General features: G+C 39.1%; 1 protein-coding gene across 16 annotated transcripts in view; it reads right to left on the bottom strand.

Moving 5' to 3' along the window:
* Positions 1–12,767: 12,767 nt before the first annotated feature.
* Positions 12,768–24,198, bottom strand: part of ANKS1B (ankyrin repeat and sterile alpha motif domain containing 1B) — a 476,662-nt gene continuing 465,231 nt past the window's right edge. For 9 of the 16 annotated variants that reach the window (XM_086610942.1, XM_086610941.1, XM_086610939.1 and 6 more), the window contains 3 exons: positions 23,767–23,904; positions 14,307–14,474; positions 12,981–13,091 (listed from right to left, as the gene is read on the bottom strand). In XM_086610942.1, coding sequence (XP_086467068.1) covers positions 12,981–13,091; positions 14,307–14,474; positions 23,767–23,904 — 417 coding nt within the window. Of the gene's footprint in view, positions 12,805–12,980; positions 13,092–14,306; positions 14,475–23,766; positions 23,905–24,198 lie in introns of those variants that run through there. The other 7 variants (XM_086610943.1, XM_086610940.1, XM_086610954.1 and 4 more) reach the window with 2 other exon arrangements.

Consider the following 24,198-nt stretch of genomic DNA (forward strand, 5'->3'; position numbering starts at 1 on the left):
CTGGACCGATGAACGTCGGGAGTCGCAGCAGGATGAACGCCCAGAGTGCATCCCAGGAGCCAGGCGCTGCGGAGCTCTCCAAGTCACGCCACCACGGCCATCTCCAGTGGAGTGGTGGTGGCCCTGCGTGAGCAGGTGCTGGTACGGGAGGCCGGGGGCTACAGCACCCCTCCTCACCACCTGCCTCCCTCCTCTCTTCACTGCAGGTCCCACCTGACCCAGGTTCCTTTGTTCCCTTCTTAAATGTGGAGTTCATTGAGGCGCTGCTTGGCTCGGCACAGCTGTCCTTCTGGTTTTGGAGCCAGGGAAGCTTCTCGCGAATCCTTACAGGGGCTACCTCTGCAGTCCCTCCCCTGCTACCAAAACCCCACCATGTAAACCCAGCACAATGCTTTTCCTCTAGGAGAGTTTTTTATGAGAAACTCTGCAACTAGAATAGAATCATAGAATGGTTAGGGTTGGAAGGGACTTCAAAGATCATCTAGTTCCAACCCCCCTGCCATGGGCAGGGAAATCCTCCACTAGACCAGGTTGCCCAAAGCCTCATCCAACCTGGCCTTGAACACCTCCAGGGATGGGGCATCCACAACTTCTCTGGGCAACCTGTTCCAGTACCTCACCACCCTCAATGTAAAGAATTTCTTTCTTATATCTAACCTAAATCTGCCCTCTTTCAGTTTAAATCCGTTGCCCCTTGTCCTATCACTACACACCCTTATAAAAAGTCCCTCTCCAGCTTTCCTGTAGGCCCCCTTTAGGTACTGGAAAGCTGCTTTAAGATCACCCCGGAGCCTCCTCTTCTCCAGGCTGAACAGCCCCAACTCTCTCAGCCTATCTTGATAGCAGAGGTGCTCCAGCCCTCTGATCATCTTTGTGGCCCTCCTCTGGACTCGTTCCAGTAGCTCCATGTCCTTCTTGTGTTGGTGACTCCAGAGCTGAACACAGTATTCCAGGTGGGGTCTCACAAGAGCTGAGTAGAGGGGCAGAATCACAGATTCAATAGGGGCCTGAGCCGGGACTGTTAGGGTGCATCCTAAAAGATCCAGGGAGAATAAAGGAGTAAGAGCTTCAGTCTGCATGTGTTATTGGCAGCTTCAGCACTTCTTATGTCGTTTGCTACAGTCACACTTGTAGGATATAGCACAACCGTGCCATTAGTTGGACTATTGAAGCGGCACGTGTGTGTTTATGCAGATGGATGAGAAAGCTAAAGTGTCTTACGAGTGTTTCAATAGGCAGTTTCTCTCTTGGGGCCTGACTGTTTACAGAACAAATTAGCTTCCTGTGCTTGTTTCTACTTAATGAACTGTACATTGTACGTAAAATAAGTGCTCCGAGAACGGTTAGATTCAAGTCCTTCAGGCTAGAGAGGATTCTTGCTCTGTACTCAAGAGGAATCATCTGAGTATTTACTTAGGATGCCACAATTAGATACTGTGTGTTTATGTGTGTGGTATTTTTCATTTCTTCTATTTACTTCTTTCAGTTCATTTGTGTCCCTCTGTGATTTTTTTTTTTAGCTTTGTCCAGTTTCTGTAATAACATACAAGCACAGATGAATTTTGAAAATCATGTTTAAAATGACTCAAAATGAGATAAAGGCAAATTTACCCTATCCAGCTGTGTAAAAGTAAATATGATGATATTTAGGTAAAGCACGTGTTATTTCTAATGCGTAAATGCACACGAAGTAAGCTTAATGTTTAAAATAACTTTTAAAAATGGTATTCTACGTTATTTGTGTTTCTAAAGCAATAGCTTCTTTTAATTGTTCTCTACTAATTGTATAGCAAATTTTATTTCTATAGATAACCAGTATTTTCTAGTGCATGAGAGCAGGGATTTCCTGTAGTTCTAAAAATCATATTATTTGCCTGTAATATTCTCCAAAGATAGTAATAACTGATCCATACTCCTCTTCCTCACTAGAATCAATATTCATGTTTATGTATGCTAAGACTTTATCATCTGCTGCTTCAAACGCTGAACTCCAGTGCTAAGAAACGTTAGTCATGTCATGTTTTGTGAGCAGGTTTTTCCACTCCCAGAGACACAATGACAGGGGCATTTATTTCTGCGCTTCCCAGTTAGAACCACTTAAATTCATATTTTAATACGATGATTAGTATTGGCTGTTGTTTATAAGCCCCTTGGCAGAAGTCATCTAGGAAGAAAAGATTAAGGAAACACTGAGAAACATACTTTTGGTTTAATAGCACTGCAATATGCATGAGAGGAATGGCATATTTTTAATGTGAGATTTGGAAATGCTTAAGAGTTTTGTCTTTTGAACAGTTTTTGGTTTGTGGTGTAGGATTTTTTTTTTTGTTTTGTTTGGTTTTAATTTTAGTTGAGAATAGATGAATGAACAGACATTGGCATAGGCCAGTGGAAATCTCTCTCTAGATACAGATCAAACATTTTGCTTTAAAGAATCCAATCTGAAGCTGATAGTCATATCTCGGTGGTTTAGCACTCAGCATCTAGACAGTAATGTAAGATATGCAAGTCGGTAGCTCCTAAATTTTTCAATATATTTGCATGATTTCTTACTATGTGCTGTGGAGTTTGTTTATATGCTGTATGGGATAGCAATTATACATATTTCCATCTGTACAAATGAGAGATTGAAGGAAATGTGTGGAAGGGGTCTTATCAATATGTGACTTAAACTTCAAAACTGAGAAATGTGAGGAGGAACAGTTTCAAAGAGTTTGAACAGATTAAACATTAGTTAAATTTTACCTCTATTTAAGTATATGGTTAACAATAGGACAGAAAAAGGGCACCTGGGTGAGTCTGAATTTTCAAATCATTTAAAGAAATATTTTAAACATCTTGCAGATGTTGCACTCTCAACTTCTCAAAGCCAAACGTGTGGTTTTGTCCTCTCTAAAAATTACAGAGCAGATGGTAATTTTTTTTTTTTCTTTCTACGGTATCAAGGACTAAGGTATTAAATTGCTGTTCTGACTCAGCAGCTGATTTTTCATAGTTCAGAGCACCGGGTTTGAGGCAGATCTTCTGGGTACATGCTCATTCAAAAAGAAGAATAGTAAGTGGCCCCACTGAATCTGTGGAAGAGTACTTTGTTTTTAACCACAAGATTGTAACAGTGAATACCTGCCAGAGACAAGTATGATTCAGTTGAACTACAAGCGACCTGGAATTTTCGTTGTAGAGTATCTTGAGCACTTAAATTTGGTTAAAAAGACATTAAAATACAGTAGATGGCAGTAAGCTAAAGGTCTACTAATTTGACTGTTTTATCTCTCTTTTTCCAGAAATGTCTTTGTTCAAAGGGTTCAACTTTTGGTTATGGTAGACATGGGAAAAAAGTTTGTTCCTTGAAGTTGTGGTCTGTTTTTTCTGTTTTTCCTCTTAAACTTCTACTAGCTGTAGAGCTCTCTAAACTTTGCAGTTTCTCGAGCTGCTTTACCCCTTATTACATCTCATATTTAATCCTTAGTTACTACTGTCAACCTGCTTTCAAATGGGGAGGTTCCACTGTTCAGGATTCTAGTATTGGTAATGTTAGGGCAAGATTTGCTGGAGCAAAGTTGAAGGCTCTGTGGAATTGAAGCATTTTCTCAGTGTGTGTTCTGGATCTCTCTGGTTTCTTCAGCGTGTATTAGTGAAAAAAAGAATGATCTTTTAACAAGCTGTTAGATGAGTATGTTATCCATCATGTTGCTTTTTTTGCTAAAATGTGAATCTAGGAAATTAAGACCATCTTCTCTGAAAATGATAATCCTTCCACATTTTTTTATTTTTAGTTTGCATACAAATTACATCTCCTCTCCTGCTTTCCAAAAATTTAACTACAGTGCCTGCAGCTCATGCAGCTTCTACCTCCATTTTGCATTACGTATTTTGCTCCTTATTTGAGTTCTCTCACAGATTAGGAGTTATTTTAGGATAATACTATGTGTCTGTCCATGCGTTTGTCTTGTCAAGCAGGAACGTATCCGGAAAATAAGAAGTTGATCATGGTGAATACTTAGAGCAGTTAGCAGCAAATACAAAAGCTCTTAACTTTGATATATTCTCATTTCTCACAAAAACAAAGTTTGCATGTCTACATTGGAATGAATAACTATGACAAGTAATGAGAGGCTTTGATTTTAAGTGCCTTCTGTTTTGAAACTTGGGTTTTGTCCAATGTTCGAGTTCTAGCAGAATGGTTTTCCCTATTGAAATGAAAGCACTGAGCTATTTTTTGCTGTTTCTGAGGTGAATGGCCATTCATGGCTGATGAGGCTTCTTGAAGGGAAAAATTAGAAGTTCCTGAACACAGTCAAAACTTCAAAGCCAGAACAGCTGAATTAGGTATTGTAACCCAAGGACTTGGCCTAAATGGGGAGACTGAAAAAATTCTTTCCCAGAGGAAGTAAAGACAAAATTTAAGTGAGTGCAGTCAGAGATTTGTAGCACAGATAATCCAGTAGCAGTGACATGTTAAAGGAAAAGCTGTAATTATAGTAATTAAAAGGTGGTATTTGTACAGTAACTGACAGAAACAGTAATTTTTTTAACAGTCAAGCGCTTTTTGCTTTCCCCTTGAAAGACAAGTTTTGCTCTTGCAGATTCTTGGACTTTGCTTTTTCTTTCTCTAAGCCAGTTTTAGGGGCTATTTTGAATAGGATATTCAAATAATTCTGGCGTTTTTCCTGAAGAACCGAGTAGAGTTTGAAAACTGGGTACCCTAATCTATCCTTCCCTTTCAGAGTTGTTTTTTCCCTGACAGATTCTTGCTACGTTAAACAAGTGAAGCCATATAACAAACATTTCAGTAATCAGGCCAACATAAAGTACTCATAAATTGTCACCAGGCAGCTCTAAATCTGTCATAAATTCTTACTGACTTGTTCACAGGAATGTTTATGTAATTGAAAGAAAATATAGAGAGGAAGTTAAGTCTCCATTTTACAAGTTAAATCAACTACAGTGAGATGAGAAACACCCACACACTTGGCTTTAGATCAGCAGAGACATTCTTGAAAAGCAAGCCTTTATGAAATCTTTATTATGAAATTAAATTATGAAATCAAAATCAAGATGTAAAATTCAGCAGTTTTCCAGGTATCACTGATTGTACTCTGCTTGCGTATTCCTTGTACAGCAGGGTATCACCTCGGTCAGGGAGGTACAGATTTGGAATCATTCCAGCAAAACCATTTTTGGCATAGCTGGGAACACAGAGTTCATGTAGGATGTGTTAAAGCTGGGAATCATTGAAAGGGGTCTGAGGAGTCACAGTCCCACAGATGTGAAAAACAAAAACAAAACAAAAAATGACACCACAAAACCCGCTGAATGAAATGCTATCTTACATGATGTCCCTTAAAACGAGGTGTAGAAACTGCAGTGAAACACAGATAAATATAGTAGGAGACGTTCATGATATTTTAGAGTGCAAATTACAAAGCAAAGTAGAGGAGAGACAGATAGGAGTTTGTACACCAATGAGTGAAATATCAGTCAGCAAAGTAAACGAGAGGTCATTTATTATTAAACACAAAGCAGCTTAGTCCATTGATCACAGTGACACAGTTGTGAAATATGTTGGAAGGAGGATATTTGGAATATATTGATCACAGCGACAGGAAGTTTATAATCTTAACAGAACAGGTGACAAGGATGTATTTGTTCAGACTAAAGAATTTTGAATTGGCAAGACCAAACAATAAATAGCCAAATGTCTGAGATGGATAAGATGAAGTATCCTTTGAATCATGCCTGTTAAAATTTATCATGTCTTGAAAACACGCGAAATTTCTAAAGGATTGTGAATCATGACAATTCTTGTGTTTTGAAAAAGGTGATCAAGGCAACTATGGGCCTGAAGTTAGTCCTGAGTAAAACAGTGGAATGACAGATTTAAGGTTATAAGGAACATTAGAGTCTACTCTGAACATCACAGCATTTTTCTAGACGTTGCTGATTGTGGTTTTATGAGAGACTGGTTTCAGGAAACGTTACTGAAACATTTCTAATTGTTGGGGTTTTTGTGGGGTTTTTTTGGTTGTTGTTGTTAGTTGGTTGGTTGTTGTTTTGTTTTTTTTTTTTTTTTTTAAACACATCAGTGTTAATACATGAGCCTTGGATTTATTTGGGGAATTTGATTTATTATCACACTGTAATTTGATTTAAAAGAGCTTCTATTCTATAGCACTGGTAGAGAACACAGTGGATTAAAATACTGGTTTCATTATTGTTACAGTGTTATTTAATGTTTTTGTCCAGGATCTATGAAACCTTTGATGATAAAGCTGCAGATGATAAAAATTGGCTAAAGAATGAATTGCTAGAATAAGTAGCACTCACAAGATGATTCCTGTCTGTCTTTCAACATCCAACAGCATGTTTTTGCTACCTTATGACAAAGTATAACTTTGTCATACATAGTGGAATTAAGAATGCCAATAAGGCCATCTTGAAAATGGTGATGTGGGAATGAAAGTGGATTGTATCATCCATATAAACTCTAAAGTGCCTGCAGTGGTATGCACTGTGGGTACATAAAAAGGATGTCTTGAAGGAGCAAGGAGGTGATCATGTGTTTCATTAATAAGACATCAGCTGGAGTAGTGTACATAGCTCTGGTATTCGTATTTCAGGGACAAAACGGATTCAAGCAAAATTTAGAAGAGGATCACAAAAAATGATCCGTAGGCTGGGCAAAAGTCTTGTTGTGTAAAGTTTGAACTGAATTTGTTTTGTTGAATTGGAGAGAAGGCTGAGAAGTGACCTATTAGTGAGATGTGGGAGAAAGGTAGGACATTTCAGCCCTGCTGACAAAAGAATAACAAGTTCTATTGACTGGAAGAAAAAAACACCTTGTAAAAGCATGTAAAGCAAGGGAATTAGTTCTTAATTTCCACTTCCCTATGTAAAACTAAGTCTAAACAAATGTCTCAGAAAAACGTTCAGTTTCTACTTAAATGCTCCCAGCTGTTCTGTATGCTTCAAATGTTACAGATTATTACAAAGCTAAGATCTCTATTCCCTTGCTTTGCATGTCTCACCTAAAAACAGGTACAGAAAGGAACTTAAGAGACCCTTTGATGAAAATCCTTATCTCAAGTCTGCACTTGTCTGTGCTAGGAGAGTGATTGTAATGAAACGCTAAGATTCAGGGTTTTTGCTGAGTCATCTGTGGATCTGGAAGAGCTTCATTCTTCTACTGTATAATTTGGCCTTTAAATATGTTCACCTTACTTTGAGATTGGCTGCTTTTGGAAGTGCAGTATTGAATACAGGTGAGCTGTGCCTTCAGGTGTGACAGGTATTCATCTCTTCGTTTTCCTAGCAATCAGTCTGATTTTCTAGGCTTGAGGTAGTTGACCTAGGTAATTCTTGAAGCTTGAAGTATAGCTGAGTGAAATTTAACAGCTGTGATAGAGATGGGCATGGTGAATGATCTAACATATTTTCATATTAACCTCCAATTACATACAGCATTCCCAGATACGAGGGGATTTCAGTAGATTCACTGAATTCCAATGCAGAATTGTTCAACTAATCTGTCACTGATATCTTTCAGACAGTATATAACAGTATAGGTATATAAAAGTAAGTTAAAGTAAAAAGTACTAATCTTCTTTGCAACGTAAACTCAAGAGATAAGTAGTGGTAGCCTCAATTATATCATTAGGATATTTGTGCTTAGGACATGCCCAAGCCCTTTATTCTGCAGCCTAGCAATTATTGTTATCCAATAATAACAAGCACAAGAATGAAGGCTGCACTGCATCTCATGTATCGTTAAAATTAGTGTAGTTTATTTCTTTTTTCCTCACGGTGTCACTATAGGATAAAGTTAATGCTCTTTGGGTATTCTCTATACTGGAATATATTTCCATTCCTTTGTCTCATCCTGAATTTCTGGGTTTTCCAATACTCGTTTAGAAAAGATGGTAACGAATATACTGCCTTCAAATTTGGACATGTTCTCTCAATCATTGACCCATCCCATTGACACTGTGCACAAATTTTTCATTTTTTTAAGAGGATTTATTATTAGACTAAATTTAGCTTTGGATAAGGATCTGGAGAATTTGAGCAATTTGTCTAATGACTTGAAGGTAGGAATTGCCATGTTTAAAAAAAAAAAAGACAAAGGCATGTATCTCACAATTAAGTGAGCTTATGACGTTAAAACTGTAATGTATTTTTGGTGTATGAGGAAGACTAAGGCCCTCAGTTTCTCTCTGAGCTTCACTTTTTCTTATGTGGTTGTAAAGTGTTTTGTATTCAGCTTTCTTGATTGACAGCAAAAGTTGTTTTCTTTTCCAAGCTCTTGGTGGCAAGAATAGAGAGAGAGAATTTTGTTTCATTTACATGTCGATAGCATTTGTATCTGTCTAGTTGTTACCACTTTACCCAGACCCACTTTCTCAAAGATATCTGTGTATCTGACTTCCATACAGAAAAGTGAAAGATGCGGCATTAGTGAATGCTAAGTAGGACTGAAGAGAAACTTGCTGGTGGTACTGTACGAGAGTGGGAGCCAGGCATGGAGATGCCGTTTTCCATTCCTGCACTTAGAGCATATCCCTCCTGAAAGGCAAGGACCATAGGCCGTTTCCCTGATTTCCCTTTTCTGCCTTTTCAGTAGGACAGCAGTGTTTGGGCTGGTTGCATTCAGGAATGTAATGAGGATGAGTGTGGCTGTCTAGTCAGCAGGAAGGAAATCATCCACCAGTTCCACAAAATCTACGTCCTAGTGCGAACTCTGCCCGCAAGTGAATCTTGTACGTTTGTTTCAGTTAGCTGAGCTTCTGATCAGCCTCTGTCTAGCTTGGCTTATGTGTTCAGAGGAGTGAAAGTTAACTAGAACCAGGGTATTCAAAGACGACTTGATAGCAGTGTGGTCAGTTCGCTAGTTTAGCAAAGAAGTTGGTCAGCCTAGAGAAGTTACAGAGCACTAGATGGTTACAGAGCTTTTCAGTAGAAACCTGAGCATTGTCCTCCTAGGCTTTCCAGTGAGCTGAAAATCCTGTCAATATTTCCAGCAAGTTAAGAGTCTTTTTTTCTCCCACTCTTTTCAGCTTGTCTTTTTACATGAGATAACAGATGTCCCTCTCCTTAGATAAGTGCCCATATCTAAATATCGTCTCTAATCCCTCTGCCATGTCTTTCACTTACATGCTTGTCTCTGCCACACAGTTCCTCTGTGGAGTCAATTGTTCTCTGGGCTGGTAGTGTGGAGACAGTTGAAGTTACTATTTCTAGACTGTTGTCCTGATGACATCTTAGACATCACCCTCCAGTAAAGTGTGAAGTGGGACAGCTAAACAGCTCACAAAAGAAATCTAGGGCAAAATTAAATAAGAGTTCTGCACGTGGCACAAACTGCCTGTTTTAATCTAGGATGAAAAGCTATAAGCTATTTCACAGTTGGATGTGGAAGTTTATTAGTTGTCTAGCATGCTGCTTTATTTTCCAAAGGAATGACACAACCTTCTTCATGACCTGCTAATTCTCCTCCCAACGGTCACTGGCCATGCCGCTTTTTGATGCTGAGATGTTGGCTTCAAACCGCAAGGCATGTGTAACATTGTGGTTCTGTAGAAGCAGCCTCTTAAAAATTTATTGGTAGAATACCAAAACCAGATATGCTGAGTGTCTCCTCCTGCCCGCTGTGAGCAGTAGCTCCTCTGGCTTTTAATAAACACCAGGCCAGGTTGGAGGAGTCACTGTGTCCGGCCTGAAACGTGACATCTGTTTTAGGAAACCCTCCACCTCCACAACACACTCAGAATTTCCCCTTTGTTTCCTTAGGAGTTTCTCCGCTCTTTAAGCCTTCTCTAGCAGCAGCTTTTTTACATTACATATTAAGATACCTCACTACCCACATAATTCTCAAAATCTATAGTGACCCACACTTACCTGACTTTGATTCCAATTTCCTTATCTTCTCATGTCAAATGCCATCTACTTCCATATCATCTCTCTTTTTTTGCCCATTCTCCACCCTCCCACTATAAGGCAGTTGTTACAATTAACTCCTGGTTCTTCACGCTTTCCTTGACTGCCTCTGCTTCCCTCTTACCTTGAGGTCAAGAACAGCAGTTTTCCTCACTTGCTGATCTTTTGGCAAGTGTGGCTTTTTCCCTACACCTTCACTTTTAAGACTGACCATTGTCCCCTTAGTGCCTATACGCTTCCAGCACACTAGGAACCTGAATGGAAAGCCACCTTGACCAAAAAGGTCTGAAGATCAAGTGGTAACTGCTTTGGGTTAATGCAGGTTTGTAGAAGTCTCTTTGGATCTGAAGAAAGGAATGCTGAACCACTGTCCCATGCCAGAGGGGACCCCATAGACTTCTCTCCAACTGGCTTACACTATTAGTTACTGAGGGAAATGTTTCCCTCTAAATCCCAGGTTTCTGCAAATACAGAGATGCCTGTTAAATCTTATCTCTCCTTCCGGTTTCAATTTATGTCTACTGTGGGGGCTCCAACTGTTTACTGCCTCAGTGTGTCCCAAAACTTTCCTCTTCACCCTCATTCCCTGCCCCACCAGTCTTTCATCTATCTCATCTTTCATCAGTCTTGCTAGCCATCCTCAGTCTCTTTTGCCCCAATTATCTCTCCCAAACAAGTTCAGCTGCTTACTGTGCCGCCTTACCTGCTTGACATCTCTTTGATGAACCTAGATCAAATTCTTCCTGCAAGTTGCCAGTTCTTCCTGTTGTCTCACTCCTTTCCCTTACATCTGCTTAGAGCTGTGCTGCAGCTCCTGTCTCATCCTTTTATTTTAGGGGTTGCTCAGCTACCTAAGAGGTGCCCCAGTTTTATAGCCTGAAAATCTGGCCTGGAAAATCAGTGAAAAATTGTACTTGTGGTGCCTGAAGTGAACGTGTTTTAATGTAACAACCTGTGTGAGGCTTTACAAGGTGTGATTAAAGTCACCAGTTCAGTAGTGCACCGAAGAACCAGTTAAGGACTTTAAAGTATGAAATATTTGCCGTCTGTAAACAAAATCTGTATTCTTAAACCAAAACTGTCTCCACAGCAATGCCTGGGTTTGCATGGGACAAGATCCAAAGCCCAGTGAAATCAGGGAAAGGGGAGCACCTTTCACTGACTTCAGTATCCTTTGGATCAGGCCCCTTATTTCCTTTAGCAATGATAAAATGATGCACAAAGCACTGGGACTGTACAACTTCATTTTATTTTGTGTGCTTTTATAGGATATAAATAAATGACAAAATTACAAAATTTATAACTGGAAGCCCAAGCATATTTACATAAGTATTTGTTGCAGTGAGGCTACTATTTACTGTTCTCCTATACAATTTTCCTTTTGGTACCATATTTTTAGTGTTATTTTTTTTTTACCGTCAGTTGACTACGTACATATCAACAGTGAATAGGCAAAAATATGTACAAGGAACTATTTTGTTCAAGTAAATTGAATATTGTATTAAAATTATCTCATCACTCAGCGTTATGATTAGGTTTAACTAAACCATATACAATTATCAGGTTTAAACCAAGTTCAGTTATCCATTTTTTGGAATTTACCAACTGATGATTCTAACTGAAAACCTCAGCTGGATATGAAATAATAATTAAAAAAACATTAAGACAATCACACAATTTATCAATATCTCTATAATGAACTTCAAAATGATTCACAATTTGACTGGATAGAACAATATACGTTAAAATGTCATTTTTCTCCTATAGTGATATTTGTACTGTTATAATTTCAGTTCTACATAAATATACATCATGGTATTATACAAATACTCCACAGACATTAAAAAAATTAAAACACTTCAAAGAAAATGTAAGTAAATCTTATTTAATCAAATATTAAGCAAATGCTTAACTATTTTGTTCCATCAAAACATTTTTATTACTTTGGAATTTTTTTCTTTTTCTTGCTATTTTTATTTAGAAAATGTTTTGCAGTAGAATTTTATCAACACTCTTCTAAACAAGCTTTCTGTGACAGAAATCTTGATAGCAAAATCCATGATTTTGACTTTTTTTAGAACCACTGAGATAATTTTTTAAAAAATTCTAGAAGAAATCATGGCTATAGCAATGTTGAACTGCATAAACTATATGTAGGTGTAGTAGAATGACCATTCTTTTTTCATTCCAGACTGATTACATGAAACATCCAGTGCACTGATGCTACAACGCTTATAATTTTCATAATGCTGCAATAGCAGTGGCTTACTTAACTTTGAAATAAACAATATTTGTCATAATTAATCTGGCTTCCTTCCATAAATATTCATATGTTTTCCTATAGTACTTCTCTTTCATAAAAATATCTAATAAATGTTTTATGTGCATTATTAATACCTTTTTCTAACCATTCATAAAACTCTGATCCTTTGTTACAATGCAAGAGGTTCCTATTTCAGTAGAGGATCAAAGGACACCAATGATTACATATAAAACCAGCGCACACAGAAATCAGGGTGCCTAATTTCTTGTCACTTTAATGAGTTCTTTATTCAACACAGTAATTATTAATGAATTCAGTGGTTTCACAAATACTCTATTAATTCTGGTTCTATTTCAATTAAAAACTGCCAAGATTTAAATAAAAAACCAATCAAATATTCTACTCATAGGCAGCATTACTGTTAGTTTAGAGACCTTTTGTTGTTGTTTTTTTTTTTTTTTTTTAAAAAGTAGAATTCTAAAATAAGAAATCAAAGAAAGCACTGTGGCAGAGTCACAAGGGAGAACTGTGTGAAAAATAAGGTTTCTTACTCCTCTTGTGGACTGTAATTTTAAAAGTCTTCATATAGCGTCATTCTTCTGTCAGTGCTGCAGGAAGAAGAACATCACCAGAAATGACTGTCAGCCTTTTTTTGTTAGTTACAAGGCCACTCATCCAGTGCAGTCTTCCTCTCTGCTGGATTGAAATGTTGCCATAAAGGAAAGGCTGTGCTGTGACTGCTTGGCGTGCAAGGCACAACAAGGAACAGGGGGACAGTTTTGTATCAGAAAATTGTAGTTTCATACTTGGTATTAATGCCTCTTTTGGCTTCTTGTCCGGGTTCAACAATCCATGGTAGGTTCGCAAGAGTCTTTTGTTCAGATGGATCTATCTGCTTTAAGACAAATGCAGACAGACAGACGGGTTACCATCTCTGTGCACAGCAGTTCTTGCAGAAGTTTTTCTTTAAATGAACAGAACACAGAGCCAATCCTGTTTCAACAAAGTCCTACAGCAGCGAGTGCGGTGGTCTATGCTCCCATGTACCCATGGTTGCCCTCTTTTTCCTGTTCAGATCAGAGCTGTCTACCCTCAAGCTATAGGGCATTATAGTTCGTTAAAGCCATGCTTGATCCTGAGAAGTCCTTTTTCTACTGAGACAGATGATGGCATCAGGAAATGTACTTTCTTAAAATTTTATGGAGGAAGGTTCTGTGGCAATGGATGAGAAAGTGTACAGTCATAACTTTACCCCCCCCTTCCTCTCATCCAGTAACTAAACATCACGGAGTATGGTTTTCACTTTATAGCCAGTGAATATGATACACTGTGCAGTCATTTTTTTTCCCCCTCTCCCTCCCAAATCGCCCTGCGCCTCTATTCTCACTTGATTTAAAATAGTTTTCATAATTTTTTTAAAAGCTCTACCATAAAAGAGTATTTCTCTGTCATCTATGCACTTCAGGAGGGCACTTTAAAGACAATCAATATGTAGGCTCCAATGAGCTCAGATTCTTAGGAGTATGGGATTCCAAAGAAAATACTGAAAATGTATACTGAATCTCAGTTTTGAAACAGGAGGGTCTGCTGAGGGTCTAAGAAAAAAAAAAAGGGTAAGAAAAGAAGTTGCTTGGTCTGACAAGATGATTGTACATTGATTTGGATTTGTAATTTGATTAGGATACATATGCAGTGATTGTGTACGAGACAAGTTTGGTGCGGACTTTCTTGATAGGATAGCAGGAAAGTCCATGGAACCACAGAGTTTTAGAGGTATGCATTGGCTGTGATCCTCGGCATTTAAAAAAGCACAATAGATTGGAATTAGACCAAATCAATTAAAGCTCTGCAATTACTATAAAAGACATATGCACAACACTAGCCAAGCAACATCTTGAACTGGAGGAATCTGAAATGAGTAGTTGCTTGAAACGGCTGCCCGTGCTGCAGTGACACAACCGAACCGGCTGATGTGCAGAGGAGGCACGACTGAGACATGGAGCATTTCTGACTCAAGGTATAGTTATTTATACAGCTTCTAGTATAGCAACTCTTAACTGTAGAGCTGAATTTTGGGGTTTTTTTGCATGCATGACTACCTTCTACTTACCACTGACTTCCGAATACTAACACGTGGTTTGGGAATCGGTTTGGAGGGTTTATTTTCAAAGCTTTCTGGGAGGGTTGAAGAATGGCCCCCTTTTCGTGCTTGTAGTGCAAGCTGATAGGCCACCTCAAATGCTTGTCCTAGTGTAAGAATGATTTCGTAAGCTAAATTCTGGAACAAAACAAAAACAGTTAAAATTGAAGTGAGGCTGAATTATCATCAGACACATGAAGTGGGTAGTACTGTCTAGAGAAGTGATTTGTAATGTAAATAATTAAAATCATGATGGTAATAACTTCCTTAGCCTCTGTAATATTTACATGTGTCATTTGATTTCTCATTGATTAAAACCAATCTAAATGTAATTTATTGTATTGAAAGTTATTACTTCTAAAAACTTTGAAAACATTGTCGCACTAAACATGAAAACAGGAGCGGGTGAGTGTGTGCCATCTCTTTTTAGAACATGTATATTAACCCCCCAACCTTCCCAGCTCACTCCGTGTCTGCTGCTCTCAAGATCTCACCTATCTTGCGTGACACTGCCCCACCCCTGGAAGTGTTCAGTGCCAGGCTGGATGAAGCTTTGAGCAACCTGCTCTAGTGGACGGTATCCCTGTCTGTGGCAGGGGTGTTGGAACTAGATGGTCTTTAAGATCCCTTCCAAACCAAACCGTTCTGTGTTTCTACAACTGCATCTATCTGCCATTCAGCCTTGCTCTGCTTCAGAGTTCCTCTGCTGACCCGTCCTCCTCCAGAGCTGGCAGTCTGACATGCTGCTTCCTTGGGTGTGCGCCTCGGGATGCTCTGTGCTCTCACCGAACAGGGTGGGAAGTGGATGCAGTGTTGGTATGATGCTTGCAAAAGGACCCAAAGCAAATGTCAAAAGGGCATGCTCTGCCTCACCGATGCAGTGCACCTATGCATGCATGGAAGTCAGTGCTCCGCTTCAGATGCGTGTTTCAGTTGCTGGGACAACCTCCTCATGGTTTTGTTTTCTAAAAGTAAAAATGTTTGAGCTTAAACTGGCATGTCAGAATAGTGTTGTAAGTGTGGGAGGTTAGTGTATGTGACCAAAGAAGTCAGGCTCTTAAGACTAAGGCCAGTTTGGTGGTATAGCTAGAACGCTTTTAAGTTCTTATTGCATATGTGGAAGAAAACCCGTTGAAAGGTTTATAAAGCATGAATGAGGAATCAGGGGGTTGATATAAATATTTTTTCAGTACACTTTTACATCAAGTACAGAGCAGCTGTGAGTTTCAAATCTGACCTTAATGTAAACGTCAAGTCAATTTCTATGGCAATTTTTTTCCAGGTTTCTGGGTTTGTTTGTAGGATCCTACCGAAGTGTATTTCTAGGCTCCTAACTTTCCAGTAATGTTTTAACCTCCTGTAGAGCAAATGCAAGTCCGCAGGCTTGCCTGCCTATGTCTACAGTCTCCTTAGAATAATTCATAAATCTTTGATGTAATTCAGAAATTACCCTCTCCTTCCTGAACCTCTGCAGCCCATAGTTGGAAGCAATCCTGCATTGCTTTGAAACTAGGTGCTCCCTTAAAATGTCCACAGGTTTCTGATATAATTTAAAATGAGATATCGCTTTAGCTAGTCAAGTCTAACTGTTGAGTTTGCAATAAGTTAGAAAGGAATGCAAGACACTTGACATGTTTTACTTCATGCCATACACTATAGTTCCACTGTAGTCATAAAGAAATTCCATCCCTTTGTTATCACACATGTATACTGAGATAGTGTAGGCTAAATTCAGTATATTTAGCTCATTATAAGAGCTTCTTTGTAAGGTGCCAATTCTGGTCTCTTGTTAGGTCAGACAGAAAACAATTATACTCCTCCACTGGGATATGCTCTCAGCTGTTACGACTGCAGTCACAACAGCAAGCTTGCCAAAGTTTCATAGCTTCCCAGATAAAAATGTCTGCCTGATTTGATAGCAGTCTCCAAATTGTCTCCCCTTTAACTTAAAGAAACTGGCCAGGACTGAGAAACACTGAAGATGCATTTTGCCAGTGGAGTGAAAATGAAAGGCTAAAGAGACTATTATAAAGTGCCCTGCCTTTTAGCAGCATGCTGGCTATGGAATTAAGACCAACAGAATATAATTGTTAAAAATGCGCTGAATAATATTATTTGAAATTGAGTGCACCTATTAGTAGCACAAGAATATTATTCTAAAGACATCTTAATCTGCCGTTGTGACAGCAAGATAGTGTACTATATCATCATGGGATTGTCTACAGTAGATATTACTATTGCTAAAGAATACATCAACAGGACAGGGTGTAGTAATGGCTTGGAGAAAAAGCAGACTGTAATACTAGTGGGACTGAGAAAATGCACCATCCAGTGTGGCATACAAAAAGGTCACTGACAGACAGGCCTGAAAAGCTTGGAGATAAGAGTGGAGACATGCAGAGCGCTTGCCATGCTGAGCCATAAATCTAGTCTGGGTCCTGCACCTCATCAGAAACCACTATGATTTGTTTTCCTTCATAGTCTGTAAAATGAAAAAATAGGCCCGCCTGGAGTCTGAAAGCCATTGGAAACATGTAACTGTTTCTACGGTTAATAAAAATTTGAAATATAGCAAATAGAACATTCACTGTTCTGTTCAATATTCAAAATGTAAACTGAATCGTAACTTGTACATAAATTTCATACATTGTGTGCTGTGGTAGAGCCTTGACAAAGAGCTGTCTGCAAATGGAGGCAAGGAGGACTTTAAAATTGTATCTTGTAAAATTTTAAAAAAGGCATCTGCAAAATTGTACTTTGAAAAAAACAGAAGTAAGTTTGATTTGAGGAATTTCTGACCTGTAGTTCTGGGAGAGGACTATGAGGATTAGAGTTTGTATAGATTCTTGCATGGGCTACACCAGAGAGGTAAGAGCACGATTCCCTTGTGGGTGGGGGCAGAAAGCCAAACCACAAAAGCTGTTGTGGAAATTCTTCTGATGCAGTGAGAAGACTATTTGATTTTTTTACATGGGGCACAAAAGAAAGGAAACAGGTCTGTCTCCCCAAAAGACACTTAGCACCAATGTTGTAGACCACCTGGTTGCTGTAGAAGACATTGTCCCTTACAGCACCCCATCAACCTCCCTGGAAAGGAGGCAAAACTCTTAGGACCACAGTGGTTCTGAGGCTGCTACAAGCCTGTTCTTTGCTCGTCACAGCAGGGAAAGAAAGTGAGTAAGCTAATGCCTTTAAGCAACAAATTCTGGGAGATGAGAAATTGAGATCAATTGCCTTGTTTGCCACGTAATGTAACAATTCAATGCCCGGGTGCAAGTCTGAGTCAGGATTCTTCAGCTGCTTTAATTCAGCCAACTTATTACAATGGCTAATTGCTCTGTGACATTTTAACTGACTTTTTTACTGTGCAAGTTGCAGCAGGCACTGCTTCATAGAATCATAGAATGGCATAGGCTGGAAGGGACCTCAGAGATCATCTAATCCAACCTCCCTGTCATGGGCAGGGACGCCTCTCAACTAGACCGGGCTACTCAAGGCTCCGTCCAACCTGGCCTTGAACACCTCCAGGGAGGGGGCATCCACAACTTCTCTGGGCAATTTATTCCAAAGTCTTACCACCCTCGTACTGAAGAATTTCTTCCTAAGATCTAATCTAAATCTGTTCTCCTTCAACTTAAACCCATTTCCCCTTGTCCTATCAGTGGACACTCTTGTAAAAAGTCCCTCCCCAGCCTTCCTGTAAGTTCCCTTCAGGTATTGGAAGGCAGCTATTAGGTCCCCCCAAAGTCTTCTCTTTTCAAGGCTGAACAATTCCAGCTCCCGCAACCTGTCCTTGTAGCAGAGGTGCTCCAGCCCCTGAATCATCTTTGTGGCCCTCCTCTGAACATGCTCCAATAAATCTATGTCTCTCTTACGGTGGGGACACCAGAACTGGACACAGTATTCGAGGTGGGGTCTCACAAGAGCAGAGTAGAGGGGGAGAATCACCTCTCTTGACCTGCTGACCACGCTTCTCTTGATACATCCCAGGATGCGGTTGGCCTTCTGGGCCGCATGAGCGCACTGTCGGCTCATGTTGAGCTTCTCATCTATAAAAACCCCCAAATCCTTCTCTTCAGGGCTACTCTCAACCCACTCTGTGCCCAGTTTGTGTCTGTGCCTAGGATTGGCCCGACCCAGGTGAAGGACCTCGCATTTTGACTTGTTGAAGCTCATGCAGTTTGCACTGGCCCATTTCTCAAGCCTATCAAGGTGCCTCTGGATGGCATCTCTTCCCTCAAGTGAGTCCACGGCACCACACAACTTGGTGTCGTCGGCAAACTTACTGAGGGTGCACTCAATGCCGTCATCCATGTCACTGACAAAGATGTTGAACAGCACTGGACCCAGAACAGACCCCTGAGGGACACCGCTTGACACTGGTCTCCATGTAGACATCTCACCATTGACCACAACTCTCTGAGTGCGACCATCCAGCCAGTTCTTTATCCACCGAGTGGTCCATCTGTCAAATCCATGTCTCTCCATTTTAGAGACAAGGTTGTCATGTGGGACAGTGTCAAACGCCTTGCACAAGTCCAGGAAAACGACATCTGTTGCTTTACCCACGTCAACCAGCGCTGTAGCTTTGTCGTAGAAGGCCACTAAATTAGTCAGGCACGACTTGCCCCTAGTGAAGCCATGTTGGCTGTCACCAACCACTTGGTTATTTTTTATGTGCCTTAGTACAGCTACCAGGAGAATCTGTTCCATGATTTTACCTGGCACAGAGGTAAGGCTGACTGGTCTGTAGTTTCCCGGGTTGTCCTTGGTCCCTTTTTTAAAGATGGGGGTTACGTTTGCCCTTTTCCAATCTGTAGGAACCTCACCAGACTGCCAGGACCTCTCAAATATGCTGGCTAGTGGCCTAGTAACTGCAGCCGCCAGTTCCTTCAGGACCCGTGGATGTATCTCATCAGGTCCCATGGACTTGTGCTTCTTGTGTTTTCATGTTTCTATAAAGCTATGTTGAGGCTTCAGGAATATTTTAGGAAAGAGAATAAGATTTCTGTCTTTGAGCTATAAAAATCTGCAAAGGAATTTTTTTTAAAAACTAACATTTTGCCTTTTTGGGAAAGCACTTCTCCTATAATGAGGATTTTAAGGTTTTTTTTTTTTCTTTTAGGTGGTAATTTTTTGCCTTCTTTAAGATCAGTGTCAAATCTTTCTTGAAGACTGAATTTACTGACAAAGCTTCCTTTGGAGCCTCTCAGACAATTAGTGAGCTAGCTACCTATCTCATCGGATGTGTAGGAATGTCAATTAGGACACCCTGTGTTCGAGGTACCAAATTTAAAATTGCATTTGGCAAAAATTGAACAGAACAGAGTATATGGAACCTTAACTTGAAAAATCTGAAAAATCCCAGCCTAGTTTAAAATAGCCATCCCCTAAGATGAAATCAGTTGTCTGCTTCTTAGTTATAACAAAATCTTCAAGGCCAAATGTTGAGAATTTCTACTGTAAGAGCCTGGCAAGAGGAGAAAGTTACTTACTAGTAACAGGAGTTCTTTCAGACGCTGAACTGATATACATTTACACTGCTAAGTGTACATATGCTTTATCCCTCCAGACCTCAAAAATTTTACTTTTGAGTGGATCTAGAAAGACATAGATTTGTCTGTGCTTTGCGATATGTCAGCCTTCATGCATTCAAAGGGGAGAAAGCTCAGCTTGCTAAGGATGGTATGATGAGACGTGGCTGGCATTTGCTTCTACCATCTGTGGACTCCTGGGCTGCATGAGGCATTCCTGCAACTTAAATTCTTCACCTTTTCTCATTCTGGATTTAAAGCAATCGTGGAGGGCAAACTCTTCTGAATCCATCCCTTTCTCCCAACATGGCAATGAAAGATACCTTGTATGCAACAGGAGCAGGGAAACAGGCCTTCAAAGCGGGCCTTTGAGGCTGCTGCAAAAGCCATTGATGTAGACGAGAGGAGCGATGCATTTGCTCATGAGCTGAAAGCTCCTTGTACCTAAGTGTGCTCCAGCTCAAGAAATTTGCCAGGAGCAACTGAAATGGTTTGACACATTCCACCTAATATTCCCCAGAGAGGAGACTGTCTGGGCATGCTGTCTGTGGATACTCCAAAGGAAAGAAATTTTCTGTTCTGTAGACATGAGGATGACACATCGATCATATGAAGAGAGAAAAATTTCATGAAGTCCCCTAATCCCCTGGAAGAAGGCAATGAACAGAACTTTGAGACCTGAATCCATGCTTTTTCTTCTCTGCTAAGTACGTGTACTAGCAGTTTCCAATTCTTATCTAGCTTAAGTCTGTGTAATGAAGGAAAAAAGAATACAGAAAAGAAGAAAAAAAATCTTTGTGTTATGTAGAGCGGCAGCCTATTCCTTGCATGAGCAAGACCTGAAATTGTTCCAATTTATGCCGGTTGTCTTCTATTCATAGGTGCATTTGGCAATGAAGGAATATCTGATGGAAATTACTTTGGATGTCTCCCATATATGAACTAGAATTTGGTATAGGAACTGTTAACGGTGGTTTGTTTCTCCAGAGGGAATCAGTTACTGGTAGTTTTAGGGTTGCTTTATAAGTGAATGAGAGTGAAGTGGATTTCAAATGTTGAGGCAATGAATTCTCTTCTTCCCCCAAACCTTGTCCCCTTCAGTATTCTTTAATCAAGTCTGACGTTTTTGCAATTTTGATTATAGAATTTTAACTCTGAGTACAGAAGTTACAAGTACAGTCACTCCTAAATAGCAAGTATCAGTAATGCTGGTAGTTGCCACGTCACTATACTAAAACGCTTTCCTATCTGCAAAAAAATTTTCTTGCCCACATTTCCTGAGGAACCAAAGGACTCAAGAGAGTGAATTTTTTTTTCATACCACTGCATATATTGTATTACCATAACATACATGATTTAAGATGCATCCTTTTTTACACCTTATTGTGAATTTCTACCATTTTAAACCTTATTTTTCTTAATATGATTGAACTTCTATGCACTGACAAATGGATAGGAATGTTTCTATTAGCAAATTGGAAGATCAGGTTAATATTAAGTGTTAGACTTTAAATAGAAAATTTAATTTACTGTATGCCTGTGTTCTGAATATCTAGCTATTTTTTATGGAGCTTGTACTTGCATCAGAAATGCTAGATCCTGAGAAACAAAACAACACAAAAAGAGAATATTTGAGTAGGTAACACCCCACTGAGGATTATGTTGCAGGAGAAAACAAAGTCAAGACAGTTAGACATTAAATTTTCTGTATTGCTTAAAATAGCCATTTAAAGTGCTTGGGGTATTAAATGCTCCTCCTAAGGTTCAGGAAGTGAGTAAAATATTGTAATTATTCCTGCATTACTATTCTTTCCTTGTGAAGCAAGGAGAAAATGAATTTCATCTACTACACCTGGGTCTATGCTTGTACTTGATTATTAAACCTATAAATGAAACTGCAGTACTTGGAAACCATTAAGAAGTATTTAAATGGATCAGGAGAAATAATAACCTCACTCAATCAGTCTAAATTCAGTTGATTCACTTATCACTAAAATCTGTACAATGTAACACCTTGTTGACCGCAGTCTACCTATTTTTAACACAATTCTAAAGTTTTTTCTACTCCCTGTGAACACTAAAAGGTCAGCAGAGAAGTTAAACAACAAAAGCACTGAACTAAACTGCTAAAATTCCTTCTAACCTACCTTCCTGAACATCTTGTAATTTAAACTATCCTACACGCTATCGCTCTGCAATGTTGACTGTTTCCCCAGTTACAAATAAAATGTCTCAGTTCAGACATATCTGCTTTTTTAACTTATTTATATTCGTGTAATTATGTTTCAAGAACTCATACACATTATACTACACTAAAATATTTTTTCTTGAATTATTTAAAGTTTTAATAGCATTTTAAATTTCTCTTGTGCTTAACTCAAATGACAAGCATTCCTGATCTTTTTGGACAACAAGCCCTCTTAGTCCTAGAAATCAGAGCCGTTACTTACTTCATCAAATTCAGCTGAAAACAATACGACTGATTAATTGATATGTATTCATGATTTCTTGAAACACTAGTAGCCTATGCATCACCATCTGAGAAGCATAAATATAGGAAGAACTTAGTCATTTTCCACCAAAATAACAGGACCTGTGAGTACTTTTGCTGAAATAACATTTTTGAGATTTTTTTTTAGGCAAGAAGGTTGAAACAAGAAAGTAAGAATTAAACATTAATTTGCTATTTTCAGAAAAAATGCATCTTATTTGAAACGGAAAAGGTGCTGCTAAAATAAATTTTCCCCAAATTCCATATCTGCATTGTTAAGCTAAAACTCCCACTGACATGTCAGAGAGCAGAGAACAAGAGAAGGGCCATCTAATAACAACCTTCTGTTGATGGTTACAGAGGTAACCTCTTACATGGAAACACAGAAAGGACAATGCTCTGCACAGATCTCTATTATCACAGATGTTTCAAATCTTTCAGATTCAGTGTGGTAGGCCAAATATTCCTAGGACCTCTTGAGATGTATAATTAGCTACCTGTGTGGTCTCTTCTTTGTCAGATCTGTAAGTGTTTCAGTTCTCTGGTTAAAGTAAACACAAAACTTTTCATACGTTCTCTACACATTTGCAGAGGAAGCTTCAGTTCTCCAGTTCATCCAATATAATGTCAAAAAGTCTAAACAATATTTAGAGAGTTGTTTGAGTTATTGGAACTGATCCAGTTTAACACTGAAACACTAAAACTCATGGATCAGCAGGGCTAAATCTGAAGAAATCACTTACAGTGGTAACATCTGATCCCCAGTTCAAAAAACAGCCCACATCTGCATCATGCATGCGGGAGGTGCCCAAGCTCAAAAGGCCCCCACAAGAAAGTGTCCAACTCTCTCACCCCTTGTTGGCTGGCATGGGATGGATCCATGAGGGTAAAAGCCAAAAGGCTGGACATCACCAAACCAGTCCTTCCCTGACTACACAGGCAGTACAACAGAGTCAAAAATGCAGGACACCCTGCAGACTTAGTTCAGGCTAGTTCCGGAGCCTACCTCTTAGCAGGATTGAGCACTGTATATAACGTGCATTGATGCAGTTCTGATTTGTTTATTTGGTGTGCACTGAGATTTCAGAATGGGTGGCCAAACCTGCTTGTTACAAACTTCTTGGAAGGCTATAGCTTAGGTTAGAAGAATTACTTGTATGAAAAGCTACTTGCAAAGTTTATGGTCAACAGCTGAGATTATAGAGGTAAGTTATTTCAGGTGGGAAATAAGATAATATCAAAGAAAATCTTTGCTCTTCTCCAGAAATGTTCTTTTTCTATCCCATAGTAGATTAGTCTTTATATGTGGTAAATGAATCATACCTTCCATTAATCACCACAGACCCTGAAAATGTTTTCACCTATTACAAAGAACTATTAAATGAAGTATCTTCTAATAACTGACCACATCAAACGCAGTGAATACATGGCAGTAGTGATGATTAGTCTTCAAGTCTTTAGTGATGTACGCGAATGTAGAAAGGTCTTCAGGGTCTTGTGCAGCACAGGAAATGTTACGGATTTCATGTTCAGCAATAATATTCTGTTTAAAAAAAATATTTTCAATCAATTTAGGAATTAAATGTAAAAGAGCTGTAAAAGGTGTGTTTTTAGATTTGCATTTATGCTTGTCTGCTGTTCTGAAATATTTCGTAAGTTTCTTAATAAGAAGAGATTTAATACACCCCATGTGTGACCTTACGCATCATCAATGGAATTTTGACCTTCTCCAATGATATGTAAAATTGACAATAATCTGGTAGGAAACAATTACATTCTAGAGTCTTCCTTATGAGCCTGCTTGAGTTTTGTACAGTTTATTCAGTATCCTATGACA

This window comes from Tauraco erythrolophus, chromosome 4 (genome assembly GCF_009769465.1).
Source record: "Tauraco erythrolophus isolate bTauEry1 chromosome 4, bTauEry1.pri, whole genome shotgun sequence".
In the NCBI taxonomy this organism is placed as follows: domain Eukaryota; kingdom Metazoa; phylum Chordata; class Aves; order Musophagiformes; family Musophagidae; genus Tauraco; species Tauraco erythrolophus.